Raw genomic sequence first — 15613 nt, forward strand, 5'->3', positions numbered from 1 at the left:
GTCCTCTTGTCAAGTTTTTGGTGTTCCACCATTGCAGAGAGCGATGCGTACGGCTGTCTACCAACACCAGGTCTGTGAGCTGACCTTGAGCCCGATTCCACTGTTGTGCCAGATATTCCTGTAATGGACGCATTTGCAGTCTTGCATGTGGTACTATGAAGATGCAGGATGCCATCATGCCTATTAACCTCATGAACACTCTTGCCTGGAGAGATTGCTGGTGTTGGAAAGTGGAGTTTAAAGGCTTGAATGCTCTGTATCCTGGCTGGACTGGGATACGCTAGAGCTGTAGACGCGTTTATGGTAGCTCTTAGATACTGATGCACGTGCGAAGGCTCTAGGTGCGACTTTGTGTAGTTGATCGTAAATCCTAAGTTGTGCAACAGTTGAATTGTCTGCTGAGTGTGTTGTACACATTGGTGGAATGACTTGGCTTTTATGAGCCAATCGTCCAGATAGGGGAAGACGTGTATCTGCTGTCTTCGGAGATTTGCTGCTACTACTGCTAAGCACTTTGTGAACACTCGTGGTGCTGTTGTGACACCAAAAGGAAAAACTTTGAACTGATAGTGTTGTCCTTGTATTACAAACCGTAGGTACTTCCTGTGAGCAGGATGTATTGGGATGTGAAAATAGGCGTCCTTCAGGTCTAGTGTTGAAAGGAAATCGCCTTGTTGCAGTAGTGGGAGCATTTGTTGCAGAGTGATCATATGAAAATGATCTGATAGTATGTAATGGTTGAGGGGCCTGAGGTCGAGAATTGGTCACAGTGTCCAGTCCTTTTTGGGGATTAGGAAATACATTGAGTAAAGCCCTGTTCCTTGTTCTTCTAATGGGACAAGTTGAATAGCATCTTTTTGTAGAAGTGCTAGGACTTCTTGTTGAAGCAGAGTCAGGTGATCTGTAGACATAGGACGCTGCCTGGGTGGTATGTTTGGGGGGTTGCTGCAAGTTCTAGGCAGTAGCCATGTTGGATAATCTGTCTCACCCACCTGTCCGCTGTTATGGAGTTCCAGACAGGCAGGAACTGTGTTAATCAGCCCCCCACAGGAGTGGAATGCTGTTGGGGGAGCAGAGGAAAGTCACTGTTTAGTTGTGGAGGAAGAGCGATTGCTGTTGTTACCGCGTCCTCTTCCCTTGTTATTATTGCCCCTGTATCCTCCTCTAAAATAACCTTTGTTAGAGGAGGTTTGAGTCTGTGTCTTGAAAGATGTTGTTGTATCTGCTCCAGTTTGTTTGGAGCCTCCTCTATAAAAGGAGCGACGAAAAGAACCTCTAGTCTGTGTGGACTGTAGAGCTCCCATTGACTTTGCAGTGTCAGTGTCATTCTTCATTTTCTCCAGTGTAGTGTCTACTTCTGGGACAAATAATTGGTTTTGGTTGAAAGGCTGGTTCAAGATTGTGGTTTGCGCCTCTTGTTTAAACCCTGAAATGCGTAACCACGCATATCTTCCGAGTATGATACTAGTATTTACGGCTCTAGCAGCTGTGTCTGAGACATCTAGGGCACATTTTATTGAGGCATTTGAGATTAATTTGCCTTCTTGTATGAGCTCTGTTGCCTGATCTTTATATTGATCTGGAAGGTGTTGTAGTAGTGTCTCTAATTGGTCGTAATGAGCCCTGTCATAACGTGAAAGAAGGGCTTGCGTACTGGCAATGCGCCATATATTTGTGGCTTGGGCCGCTATTCTCTTACCTGACGCATCAATAACTTTGGATTCCTTGTCAGGTCGGGTCGTTTCACCAGAAGTCTGTGAATTCGCTCGTTTTCTTGCATTGGACACTACTAAAGAGTCTAATGGAGGGTCTCCTTTAACCCCTTCCATGCTCATGACGAGCTCAGCTCGTCATGAGGCACAGTGGAGCTGTGCTCGCTCGTCATGACCACACCCTTTAACATTGACCTTCATCCTTCAGCACAGGAGGAAATCCACTCAAGCAGCCAAGGTGTTAATATAGGTTGGATCAGCGGGTGCAGGCCTATATTTCTTTTCTATTCTTGGGTTTAGAACACTAGCGTGTACAGGATCTTTGAATATTTCTGGAGCATGCTTAATGACTCCATTGAACATGGGAAGAATTTGAGTAGATCTGTGTGATGGCTCAAATATGTCTAATAGAAAGTCTTCTTCAATGTCATCAGAATGCATTGTGACATTGTGGTAAAGAGCAGCTCTGTGTAAGAGGTGGTTCAAACCAATGCTGTCTTCTGGTGGAGAAGGCTTTGACAGGTATAACTGTGGATCAGGGATATCAGGCACATTATGTGGTGGAAAAGGGTAGACATCCTCATCTAAAGGATATGTATTTGGGTCCACATGTGGATCCTCCCCACCACCTAAGTCATTCTCCTCATCAGTCTGTGGTGAATGTGATGATGCAGGAGAGGGGACAGGAGACATTTGAGGTGATATGTAAGGAGGGATAGGAGAGGAAGGAGATACAGGAGAGGGAGGGTGCATAGGAGAAGTTGCACAGTCCTTCTTATTGGCAGGAACCACAGGTGAAGGTGGTGTTTCTGCTGATCTCTTTTTATGAGGTATAGCACCTACATGTCCAGTCTTTGGGTTTATGTAGATCTTCTTTTGTTTAGGATCTGGTCTAAACAGTTCATCTTCCTCTACAACCTTCTTCGGCGTCGACTTTTTCGGTTTAGACGGAGGTTGTTTTTGGGGATTTGCCTTGGGAGGTGTTACAGCGCCCTGTGGCAAAGTTTTCGGTGCCGAAGGTGTTGATTTCGGCTTGGTAGGCGTGTCCGAGGACTTGGGAACCTCGGAATCAGGCCTTGTGGGTGTTGGCACCGGAGCGGGATTCTTCGGAGTGGAAGCTGGCCTCGTCGTGGCGTCGGGCGCTGGCTTTCCCTCTTTAGGTTTGGAAGCGGACGGCTTCGGAGGCGGAGCTTCTTTTGGTGCCTTTCCCTTTTTAGGTTTCGGCGTCGAAGGATCTTTTACTTTCGGTGCCGAAAGGTCTTTCGCTTTCGGTGTCGAAGGGTCTTTCGCTTTCGGTGCCGAAGGGTGTTTAGGCTTCGGTGCCGATGGAGGTGGTGGAATCGGCACGTGTGGTTTGCTCGGTGCAGAAGCACCGGAAGGTGTAGTTGTTTTCCTCTGAGCCGAGCTCGAAGGCTGGGCTTCATGAGGAGGTACTTGGTCTCGACTGGGCCCCTTGGGCGGAGTGCTGACCTTCGCCTTTGGCTTGGGCAGTGCATGTGGTGCAGGGGCAGAAGTACTCTGCCTCTGATATGATCTGGAGATCAGGCGAATCCTCTTCCGGAACGAGCGGAACCTCGTCGAAGATATCCTCCGGTGCTGGGGCTGATCTCCTCATTTCGTGTCGACGGGCCCTCCGATCCCGGATGGTCTTTTTCGATCGAAGGATGCACAAGCTGTGCAGGTCGACTCGTCGTGATTCGGCGATAGACAGAGGTTGCAAACCTCGTGGTGATCGCTATGTGGAAATTTTGCTCGGCATACCAGGCATTTCTTGAACGGAGTTCTTTCCATGTGGTGTAGGCCGCACGGCGTCGATAGGCCCAGCGGCCCGTGTCAATGAACCGGAATCAAGTCGATGGTGTCAAAAGTTGTATTCGATGTCGATATCAGTTATAGGAAGATTTTGCACTTCGAAGTTGCTGAAAAGTGTTTTTTCTAGCCGGAGCGGAGAAACTTTCATCCGAACCGAGTGGCGGAAAAAAACAATCTAAGGATGGAGCCGATGCCCATGCGCAGTATTGTCCAAGGGAGGAGTCACCTACATTGTGACTACAAAGACTTCTCCAAGAAGACAACAACCTGCAATCATCCGAGCCCAACACCAGGTGGCAATCTAATGCATAGTGTACGATCTGCAGCTCACATGCCTCGAACATTTTGTTTTCGTAAGTGAGCTGCTACTACTTTAAAGCACTTTGTGAAGACCCTGGGTGCTGTGGTAACCCCGAACGGAAGGACTTTGAACTGATAGTGTTGACCGTCTACCACCAACCGGAGATATTTCCTGTGAGCGAGGTGAATGGGAATATGAAATAGGAATCCTTTAAATTCAGAGTAGAGAGAAAGACACCTTGTTGAAGCAGTGGTAGCACCTGTTGGAGAGCGACCATGTGGAAGTAGTCTGACTGAATGTAAAGGTTTAACTGTCTGAGGTCCAATATTGGCCTGGGAGAGCCGTCCTTTTTTGGAATTAGAAAATATAGGGAGTAAACCCCTGTGCCTTGATGAGGCGAGGGGACTGGTTCTATTGCTTTTTTTGTTTGTAATAGAGAGAGAACCTCTTGTTTTTATAAGAGTGTGAACAGAATGCGGTCCCTACCTTGAGTGACCCGACGCTTCCCTCGAGGTCCAGAGCCTTGCGGGCCGATCCGACGGCGTCCCTGGCAACCCGGACTCCATTGTTTTCTCCCTCATTGCAGGACCCAATCCGGAAGGACGAAAAACCGGAAGGACTCCCGAGTGACCCCGGAAGTCCCACCCCCTACCAGACGACGGAGGAAGGAAAAGCAGGAAACGAGGACGGCAGTGTGTGCAGAGAGTTCGACTCGTGGCAGAAGACGGACGGCGGCACCCCTGTGAAGCAAAACGAAGAAGGAGAAGACAACAAGGTCTGGACGGAGGACTGGTGGAGGTCTGTGGAGGACGCTGGAGAGCGGCCGTAACTCGCGGGAGAGTTGCGGCGGGGGCATGTGAGTAACAATCCCCTCTTGTGTATCTAGACTGTGAATAACCCTAGTGTAAACTGACACCGCCTCCCTGGGTCTCACTGAACACTGTATATAGTATAAAGCAACCCTTCGCGATCACGGCACTTGTACGATACGTCTTGCACTGACTACCTTCCGACACCCTCCTCTCCTTCCCGACTGTATCCTTCCCCCCCTACCTCCCTCACTGTCCGCTTTTACTTCTGCACTCCTGGTGACGGTAATAGGTGCCCATACCATTCAGAACGGTCAGACTAACGGCCCTTTTTTCTCTCTCTCCTTGCCCGCCTCCGAGGAACCACCACCCGCGGAAGGAGCCGGACCGACCTGGTGGACGACATCCCGCTCTACGTCCACCCGTGTTACCGCCCACCTCCAGGAGCCGTCATTGGGAACTTCAACCAAACACCTTCCGTGTCGGGATTACCCCTATCCAGACTTTTGTCTATCCTTGACTTTGTGCACGAACAAATAAAAAGACATAGCCCACTATATACGGCCTCCACGCCTGTTATTCCGGCCCGCACTCGCCCCACGACAACAGTTGGTGTCAGAAGTGGGATTGTCCGGAAGCATGGAGGCCGCCGTGAAGAAACTCGCCGAGACCCAGGAACAACTGGGGGAAATGATGGAGCAATTCCTCAAAACCGCCGAGGAGGACCGAGGCCAGTTGCATGACGTATTGAAGGGTCAAGATGCGGCCCAGGACCAAGCTATGGGAAAGCTCACGGACGTATTAGGCCACCAAAGACCTGTCACTTCCCTCCCCTCAGTGGTTCTCCAAAAGTACGTCCCGGGAGAAGACCCGGACTAATTAACGGCGAATTACAAGCTGCGTATCAACAGGCCAATGTACAGGGCCAAACACCTTATGCCGATATCAAAACCTGTATCCTGGAACGTCTAGGCATAGACGATGAAACCTACAGGGTGAAGCTGCGCCAACCAAAAGAAGGACCACAAGACACCCCAAGAGCACTGTCTTTTCGCATCAGGGACCTGGACGATCGCTGGTTGCGTTCTGCCTCCGCCACGAAAGAAGAAATCCTCTCCAAAATATATTTGGAACAGTTTTTGGCTTCCCTACATCCTTCCACCCAAAAATGGGTTCGCCAACACGCCCGTCTCACCTTGGAGAGCGCGGTTGAAATCGCCAGCGCTTACAGCCGCACCCAAGACTTTCAGAGGCCAAAAGAGGAACATTCCCATCGTCCCCAGGCTCATAACGTGACCCGAACACCGAGACCTCCCCTACCCAAGAAACCAGAGCTTACCCCTTTGTTCCCATACCCTGTTGTACCGCGGGCACCCCCACCCGGTCCACAGTGCTATCACTGTGGGGGATATGGGCACATCGCCCGAGTGTGTCCCCAGAAAGACGAACCAATGGAGGTGGGTCTCACCCGGAACTATGTATGCCTCCCTACAGAAACTAGCCCTCCTAGATTTCATTGCCCGGTACGGATTGAGGGACGCCCTGTTCTAGCCCTTGCTGATGCAGGCTGCAGACAAAGTGTACTCCGTCCTCAGGAGCTGCCAAACCCTGTGGGACCAGTGACCGGTACGGTAGCCATCCAGTGTGTGCATGGAGACACAAAACTATACCCCACTGCCAGGGTTCGAGTTCAACACCCGACGGATCAGGGTACTACACTCACTGTTGGCCTTATTCCGACGCTCCCGGAGCAGGTGATACTGGGCAGCGACTACTCTGGACTACCTCGTCTTCTCCATGAGACCACCGACTCCCTGGAAAAGTGGTGGTTGGAGGCCCCGTTTCCACACGACCAACTAAGTCAAGAGACCTCGGACAAACCATACAAATCAAAAACCCAAAAGAAGAAGGAGAAAAGGAGCCATGCCACTGTCCTTCCCGTCAGAGCGGAAGAACACCCCTGGGAAACCGACAGGGAGTTCCGCGCTGCCCAACAGGAGGATCCCGTCCTCCAAGACGCCTGGAGACGGGCCCTGGACAACGAAGACCCCTTACAAGTAGGTCCCTATTTCTTTAGAAAGAACAGCCTTTTATACAGGAAGGGAGGGGCACAACAAACACCACAGCTGATAATCCCGGGACCCTTCCGAGACAAGTTGTTGTTTCTCGCCCATAGTCACCTGCTGGGAGGCCACTTTAGCGACGAGAAGACAGGACAGGCTATCTTGGAGAAATTCTATTGGCCAGGTGTCTACCAGCAAATAAAACTGTACTGCCGTACATGCCCGGTGTGTCAAAAGAATAGCAGGTATCGACCCCCCAGAGCACCCTTACAGCCTCTACCCCTGATCGATATTCCCTTCAGTAGAGTAGGGATGGACATTATAGGCCCCATGTTGCCCTCCAGAAGCGGTTGTCGATACGCTCTAGTACTGGTCGATTACGCCACCCGCTTTCCTGAAGCAGTACCCTTAAGGCAACCTACAACCCAGAACACAGCCAAAGCCTTGATCTCGATTTTCTCTAGGGTAGGCTTCCCTAGAGAAATCTTAACCGATCAGGGGACTCCCTTCGTGTCCACCCTGATGAGACAGGTGTGTTCACGACTAGGTATTAAGCAGATAAGGACCTCAGCTTACCACCCCCAGACAGATGGGCTGGTTGAGCGCTACAACGCCACTCTAAAGACTACCCTGAAAAAGCTGTTGGCCCTTGAGAGCAGAAGGTGGGAGGAGATGCTACCCCTAGCACTGTTTGCGATCCGCTGCAAGGTTCAGACCAGCACCGGATATTCGCCCTATGAGCTCTTATATGGGCGACCCCCACGAACCCTTTTGGATATGGCCAAAGAGGCCTGGGAGGCCGAACCAGACCGAACCAGACCTCTCCCTGAGTACGTAGAAAACCTCAAGACACATTTGGGGCAAATACGGGACATCGTAAAGCAGAATATGGTGACCGCACAAGCCAAACAGAAGCACCAGTACGATAAGGGCACCAAACCCCGGTCTTTTGGCCCAGGTGACCTGGTTCTTCTCCTGATCCCATCCTCGGATCACAAACTACTAGGACAATGGCAGGGCCCATTTCCTATCCTGCGATAAGTAACGCTGGTTACCTACGAGGTTGAAACAGACCCTAACAGACATATCTCCCAGATTAACCACGTGAACCTACTGAAGGCCAGGGTCGGTCCTCTCCCTGTACTGGTGGGTACAGAACCCGAATCGGTTTTGTCCTATGAGGCGTGCATCGATCCGGATCTGCCCGAAAACCAAAGACAGGATCTACGGACATCCTTGAGCTAGTTACAAATGATCTTCTCCTCCTACCCGGGTCGCACCTCTGTAATCGAACATGCCAATACAACCAAACCCGGAAAAACGGTACGTCAACAACCCTATCGGGTCCCTGAAGCCCGTAGAGCAGTCATTCAAGAATAGATAGTACAGATGATGCGCCTGGGGGTCATAGAACCGTCCATCAGTAGCTGGAATTCACCCATTGTACTAGTCCCTAAGCCTGACGGTTCAATCAGATTTTGCATCGACTTTCGAGAGGTGAATAAAATCTCCTCCTTTGATACGAACCCCCTCCCTCGTGTTGACGAGATGATTGAACGTATAGGAAAGGCGAAATACATCAGTACGCTGGACCTCTGTAAGGGGTACTGGCAGATCCCATTGAGAGAGGAGGATAAGAAGAAAACAGCCTTTTCTACTCCCGAAGGACTATATCAGTTCACCATGATGCCCTTCGGCCTTCACGGTGCTCCCGCTACTTTCCAAAGAGCCATGAACCACGTCCTGCAACCGCATTCCCGGTATGCGGGAGCATATTTGGATGATATAATCATCTACAGCGATGACTGGGGGCAACACCTACATCACCTACATGAAGTCATCTCCTCCCTGGGTTCTTATGGGTTCAGCATTAACCCCGCAAAAACCACCCTTGCTGCCCAAGCCGTTAAGTACCTGGGTTATCTGTTAGGTGAGGGAGTAATCCGCCCCCAGAACAATAAAATCACAGCCATCCAGTCAATCCCCTTTCCACAAACAAGAAAAGAACTACGTGCATTTCTTGGTCTCTTGTGATATTACAGGAGATTTATCCCTGGCTTCTCACAGACTGCAGCCCCACTAACAGATCTTTTGAAAAAGACGACGAAGACCGAAGACGCACTGAAACGCCCTGACTCTCGTATGTTATGAGCTTTCCACCTCCTTAAACAGTCCTTGTTGCCCGGTCCTGTGCTTATCAGCCCGGACTATACCCTACCTTTTATCCTTCAGACCGATGCTTCTGATCAAGGTCTGGGGGCTGTTCTGTCCCAACGCGACCACAACGGCGACGAACGACCCATCCTTTTTCTGAACAGGCGAAAGTTGTTTCCAAGGGAGATGAACTACGCGGTGGTAGAAAAAGAGGCGCTGGCCATTAAATGGGCAATAGAAATCCTCCGCTACTATCTGGCTGGACGTGAATTAGTCTTGTATACCGATCACGCTCCGTTGGAATGGATGGCCCGCAACAAAGGACATAACGACCGTGTATTACGTTGGTTTTTGTCCCTCCAACCCTATAGGTTCAAGACATTGCACCGGAAAGGCGTTGAACAGGGTAACGCCGACTACCTATCCCGATACCCTCCCCCTGCACCCCGAACAAGAAGGACAGGTAGGGGAAGGGGATGTGAACAGAATGCGGTCCCTACCTTGAGTGACCCGACGCTTCCCTCGAGGTCCAGAGCCTCGCGGGCTGATCCGACGCGTCCCTGGCAACCCGGACTCCATTGTTTTCTCCCTCATTGCAGGACCCAATCCGGAAGGACGAAAAACCGGAAGGACTCCCGAGTGACCCTGGAAGTCCCACCCCCTACCCGACGACGGAGGAAGGAAAAGCAGGAAACGAGGACGGCGGTGTGTGCAGAGAGTTCGACTCGTGGCAGAAGACGGACGGTGGCACCCCTGTGAAGCAGAACGAAGAACGAGAAGACGACGAGGTCTGGACGGAGGACTGGTCGAGTCCTGTGGAGGACGCTGGCGAGCAGCCGTAACTCGCGGGAGAGTTGCGGCGGGGGCATGTGAGTAACGATCCCCTCTTGTGTATCTAGACTGTGAATAGCCCTAGTGTAAACTGACACCGCCTCCCTGGGTCTCACTGAACACTGTATATAGTATAAAGCAACCCTTCGCGATCACCGGCACTTGTACGATACGCCTTGCACTGACTCTACCTTCCGACACCCTCCTCTCCTTCCCGACTGTATCCTTCCCCCCCTACCTCCTTCACTGTTCGCTTTTACTTCTGCACTCCTGGTGACGGTAATAGGTGCCCATACCATTCAGAACGGTCAGACTAACGGCCCTTTTTTCTCTCTCTCCTTGCCCACCTCTGAGGAACCACCACCCGCGGAAGGAGCCAGGCCGACGCCCCGCTCTACGTCCACCCGTGTTACCGCCCACATCCAGGAGCCGTCACTGGGAACTTCAACCAAACAACTTCCGTGTTGGGGTTACCCCTATCCAGACTTTTGTCTATCCTTGACTTTGTGCACGAACAAATAAAAAGACATAGCCCACTATATACGGCCTCCACGCCTGTTATTCCGGCCCGCACTCGCCCCACGATAACAAAGAGTCAGATGTTCCAAGGACATTGGACATTGTCTGGGAGGAATGTTTGGGTGAGTGGAGGAGAGTTCCAGGCAATAACCATACTGGACAATTTGGCTTACCCACATGTCTGTTGTGATGGAGTTCCAGACAGGTAGAAACTGTGATGGTGGGGGAGCCGCAGGTGTTGTTACAGTGGCCTCTTCCCTTATTGTTGTTACCCCTGTATCCTCCTCGAAAATATCCTCTGGAGGAGGTAGTTTGATTGGGACTTTTATATGATGAAGTGCGATGTTCTGAGCCAGCCCTGTAAAAGGAGCAACAAAAAGAGCCTCTAGGGGAAGAACATGAAGATTTGCAATTTTAATAATAAACATCAGCGAAATCTGAACCTTTCGCAGAAGCCAAAAGGTGTGTGATGGTTTTGGCTGTTCCACTCCAAGGATGACCTGATATGTATGTTTTGTGTGAAATCTGATGCCATTTGTTGTCTGGAGGTGTATGTTACAGCATCTCTCTGTCACCATATTTGCTCCTGTGATCTTTGGCAGTCTCAGTATCTTTTTTCATCTTTTCTAAAGATGTGTCGACTGTGGGCCCAAAAAGATGCAGTTGGTTGAAAAGGTTGATTAAGAATAGTGGAACAGAGAAACTGTAACAGCTAAACAGTAACAAGATACAAAAGTATCGCAGAAGATCCCAGAAACTGTTAGCGTCGACGACGCGGAAAAAAGGGAACTGACGTCATCACGCCGACGTGGGCCTTATAAGGAGTCGGTGACGTCAGACGGAGTCGCGCGCGATGCCGTGCTCCTATGACGTCGTCCACGCCGGCGTGCTACGAAGAATTTTCCGAACGTTGCTGGCGCAAGGGGGATATTCACAAGGTGAGGAATCCACACGGCAGATGTATCTATCAGAAACTCTGGTATTAGTAGCCCGAGATGCTGTCTCAGCCGCATCGAGGGCACATTTTATACATGTGTTGGTTATTAGTTTACCCTCCTGTATAAGGTCATTGGCTTTGCTTTTATATTGGTCAGGCAGATGTTGCATAAACTTTTTACGCTCATCAGTGAGCTCTGTAATATCTGGCTAACAAAGTTTGGGCGTTGGCAATCCGCCAGAGATTTGCAGCCTGTAGGAAGGTGGATACCGGACTATGGTTACCCCAGATTTTTTGCCTAGTGTTTAGCTGGTTTTTGACTTAGTTGGCCTGGGATCCTGCTAATCAGGGCCCCAGGCTATCTGCTCTCACTGTAAAATGGACTCCATGTACTTTTAGGTACATCTCCAATAGGACATTGGGTCACCTTATGAGCCCCTGTATAGTGTCCCATAGGCACCCAGGGCATAGGTGCATCAAAGGCCTACCAGGGGCTGTAGCATGTATTATGTCACCCCTGGCTGACCATCCACATTGACACAACTGGCTGATCACTCAGGTGGGGCAAGGTCGTGTAATCACCCCTTCCTTAGATATAGTATTCCTATATCTAACATTATATATAGACACATATGCACCTATAAGTCACTCCTATGGCAGGCCTTAACAATCCTGAAGGCAGAGTGCTTGGTTTTATGTGAGATGAGGCTCTAGCATGAGCTGAGCCTGTCTGCAGCTTTCGGAACCATGTCCTTATAGCTGTTCTATGATATAGCCATACCCTATACTCTTAAGTGCATTATCATCCTCGCGGTTGAAAGCTAACTTCGGTTTGGCTTTATCAAAACATGTTGTGTAAGGTGTCAAACGCTTTGGAATACTACACCCTAGCCTGTTCTGGCGACGAGGGTAGCATTCCACCCTTCTAGAGGGAGAAGACATGTTGTTTCTGTTAATCCAGGTTAAAGTTCAATAGAGCCTCAGCATCACAAAATGGATGCTGCTGTCACAGACACAAGTCTGACCTCCTGCTGCTGGGAGTCCTTCCAGCGAGGGCGGGTTGGACAATAGGTTTCCTGTCTTTGGAGGTGCTAGCACCACCCCAGACAGGCCATAGTGTATTGGGGCAGGGAAGGCTGAATGAAATGAGACACTGCCTGGGGCACACAAGGTGCTCCATGCATAGTCCAGTTGAAACCAGTTGCTGGGGCACTCCAGCCCCAGCTCTGGCGCGAAACTGGATAAAGGGAAAGGGGTGTAACCACCCCCTTCCCTGGTCCCACCCATAGGAGGGACCTAGCAGGTAATCCAGCCCCTCAGATTAGTATATAGGTAGGAGCTGAGTCCAGAGACTTTAGATTAATCCTGAACTGAAACTTGAAACGAAACTCTGGACCTTCGACATTCTATTGCAACTAGAAGACTGAAGAATCTCCCTTGTGGTCAAGGAGTGACAACCCTGTGCAAACAGGCACCATCCAGCGATCTGCGGTTTGCTTTGTAGACGCTCCCGTCGGAGCCCGAGCACAGAGCCTGACAAAAACCAGACTTCTAGACTTCCTTGAGCCCGATCCACAGCAAAGCTGAGACCCGTGGTGGCGACGAGACGTGGGACCGGCCATCTTGTAAAACCTGCACCTTGCTACTTGTGCAGCTTCCGAGGCACCCTCAAAGTTTTGCATTGGGGATTGAGAAGCCCCAGCCCGAGCACCTTCTACACCGACGCACAGCCCTCCACACTCCACGAGTGCCGCGTGGGGCCTGCTAGTGTTTTTGTGCTCGACGGTTCTGTCTGGTCACTTGCCCGTTGGCTAGTGGCCTCTGTGACGACGAACCTTGGAACCTACACCACTGGCCTGGTTGCTCCGGGCTGGCCCTTGCTTCCCCGAAAAGGAGAAGCCCCCCAGACCTTGCTGGTCTGCAACAGAAGCCATCTTCGATTCCTGCGTGGGTTGCCTTTGCCACGGCTTGTTTACTCCAATCCGGAAGCCGACACCGCCGACAGCGAGATCCTTCGTGGGACAGTCCATGTCCAGCTCCTGGTCGTCGTCGACACCTCCTGGTTCACGTGGCTGCAGAGACAAGCTTCACGACATCACCTGATTGCTTCAGGACATCGCCTGGTTGCTTCCTGGTCACTGGCTAGTGACCCAGACTCTGTCCCCTCTGCTTTCAGGTACTCTTCATCCTCGAACTGCCCTTGGATCCAACCGGACACTTCTCTCCTGGTCGCCTGCAGCATCTTTTCACAGGTCTCCATAGGATTCAGCGACGAAACCCGACACACTTTGACACCTATGCACCCGGCTCCTGTGGGTGAGGTAACGCAAGTACTCTGGTGCTCCTGTGGGTATTGACTATCCTAGTGTCCTAGTTTTCAGTAGCTTTCTCCTAGTCCATCCGGAAGTGTCCTAAAACAACTAATTTCCAATTCTTTCGTTCCCATTGTATCCCTATGGTAACTTGCGTGTGTGTTAAGACACTGCACACGCTTCCAGTGGGCCTCCTGCTTCCTAACCTTTGGTAGTACAGCTTAGCCCCAGCGATTCCCTAGACCCTAGGCCTATTCCTTGTTCGTGACGTGGTTCTTATACCACTATTTTAATATATGGTTTTAAGTGCCCCTAGGGCCCTACTGTATATTGTGCAACTTATTATATGATAATTAAGTATCTTGTTATGTGCTTGTGCCCCTGACCTCATAAAGAGTTCAGAGGGGTTGTGTTAGTAATAAATACATATATATTTTATATATAACCTGTGTGGTGTCCTTTCATTTGGTATTAAAGGGGTTACATATGGTAAAACAGCTGGCTTCACATGCTCTCTGAAGTCTTAGCCTAAGACTGCTTTGTCCATGCTACCACTAGGATAGCTGGTCTCTAAGGTTGACTTTACAACCATCACCATAAGGGTTGTTTGGACTGATACAGGGTGCCCACTAGAATAATGGACATCACATATCAGGCCAACTTCTCACACAGCCTGTGACGCAATTTGTTTGCTAGATGAGTCTATGAGTTTTGATTCCTTATCAAGAGGAGGGGCGTTACCTATGCTCTGTGAATTAGCCCTCTTGTGTGCATTAGACACTACAAGAGAATCTAAAGGGACCCGACGCACAAGTTACTTACCTTCGGTAACGATATATCTGTAAGAAACAGTAGTTAGTATTAGATTCCTTACCTTAGAATATCCCCAGGCGTCAGACTGGATCCGGAAAATTTTGCGTAGCAGTACCCCTGCGCGTCGGTAGGCGTCGTCTGCGGCTCAGCGTCCGTAGTCGGCGTACTTAGACGCCGCCCTAGCGCGCTGACGTCAGTTCTTATACACAGCTTTTCCGCGCCAGAAACGCAGAGCCATGATAAAAACCAACACTGGTGCCATGAAAACTAGGACCCTGAAAGGGGATGGCCTTAACCCTAGATATCGGTTCGCAGAACGGGGAGGATGGCTGGGGCAGTAAGGAATCTAATACTAACTACTGTTTCTTACAGATATATCGTTACCGAAGATAAGTAACTTGTGCATCTGAAAGAAACAGGTTAGTATTAGATTCCTTACCTTAGAATAGATACCCCAGCAATACCAACCCCGGTGGTGGGTCTGCTAACCAATGATCACACCAGAAAGTCCTGGAGAAAGTAACAGCCGAAAAATCTGTCTCTCCGGACTTGGCTGTCCAGGCAGTAGTGTCTTGGGAACGTGTGCAGCGAGGCCCACGTAGCTGCATGACAGTTGTCCTGCAAGGGGACTCCCCGACCGAGGGCAGTAGTAGCCGCCGTGGCCAGAGTGGAATGGGCACGTAGCCCCACAGGAGGCTCCTTTCTAGCCAGAGAGTAACAAGCCTTGATGCACAAGACGACCCATCGAGAAATGGTACGATTGTGCACCGCCCGTCACTTCTTAGCGACCACGTAACCAACAAAGAGTTGGTCTTTCACCTGGAACTGGCGTGTGCGATCCAGATAGAATGAGATCGCACGTTTTGGGTCCAGATGGTGGAGCCTCTCTTCCTCTTTCGAGGGATGCGGAGGCGGAAAGAAGGTGGGCAAGGAGATGAACTACCCAATGTGGAAGGCTGTTACTACCTTGGGCAGGAAAGAGGGTCGCGTCCGCAACACAACTTTGTCCAGATGGACAAAAAGGAAAGAGGTGATGGCAACCAGGAATTCATACTTAAGAGTAAGGAGACGAAGAGGACAGTTATGAAGTGGCTTGAAGGGAGCGCATATCAGATAAGTCAGAACAAGGTTCAAGTCCTACTGAGGCATCACAAAAAGAACAGGAGGGAACTTATGAGTGATGCCCTTCAAAAACCTATTTACAACTGGGGACATGAACAAAGAGGGCTGATCAGGGAGCCTTAAGAAGGCGGAAATGGCAGAGAGGTAGCCCTTTAGAGTAGCCAGAGCAGAGCCCTGCTGGGCAAGAGAAAGAAGAAAGAGGATAACCTCTGAAAGAGGGGCAGAAAG

At 50.4% G+C, this 15613-nt stretch overlaps 2 protein-coding genes across 2 annotated transcripts in view; one reads left to right on the forward strand and one right to left on the reverse strand.

Moving 5' to 3' along the window:
• SETD1A (SET domain containing 1A, histone lysine methyltransferase) overlaps positions 1-15613 on the reverse strand; it is a 960878-nt gene that overhangs the window by 84240 nt on the left and 861025 nt on the right. The gene's annotated exons all lie outside the window — the stretch shown is intronic.
• LOC147703698 (uncharacterized) lies at positions 5274-7002 on the forward strand. Its single transcript, XM_086928408.1, is given in 3 exon segments — positions 5274-5432; positions 5546-6929; positions 6932-7002. Coding segments are annotated over 3 exon segments (1614 nt in total).

Source organism: Lissotriton vulgaris, chromosome 7 (genome assembly GCF_964263255.1).
Source record: "Lissotriton vulgaris chromosome 7, aLisVul1.2, whole genome shotgun sequence".
Taxonomy (NCBI): Eukaryota; Metazoa; Chordata; class Amphibia; order Caudata; family Salamandridae; genus Lissotriton; species Lissotriton vulgaris.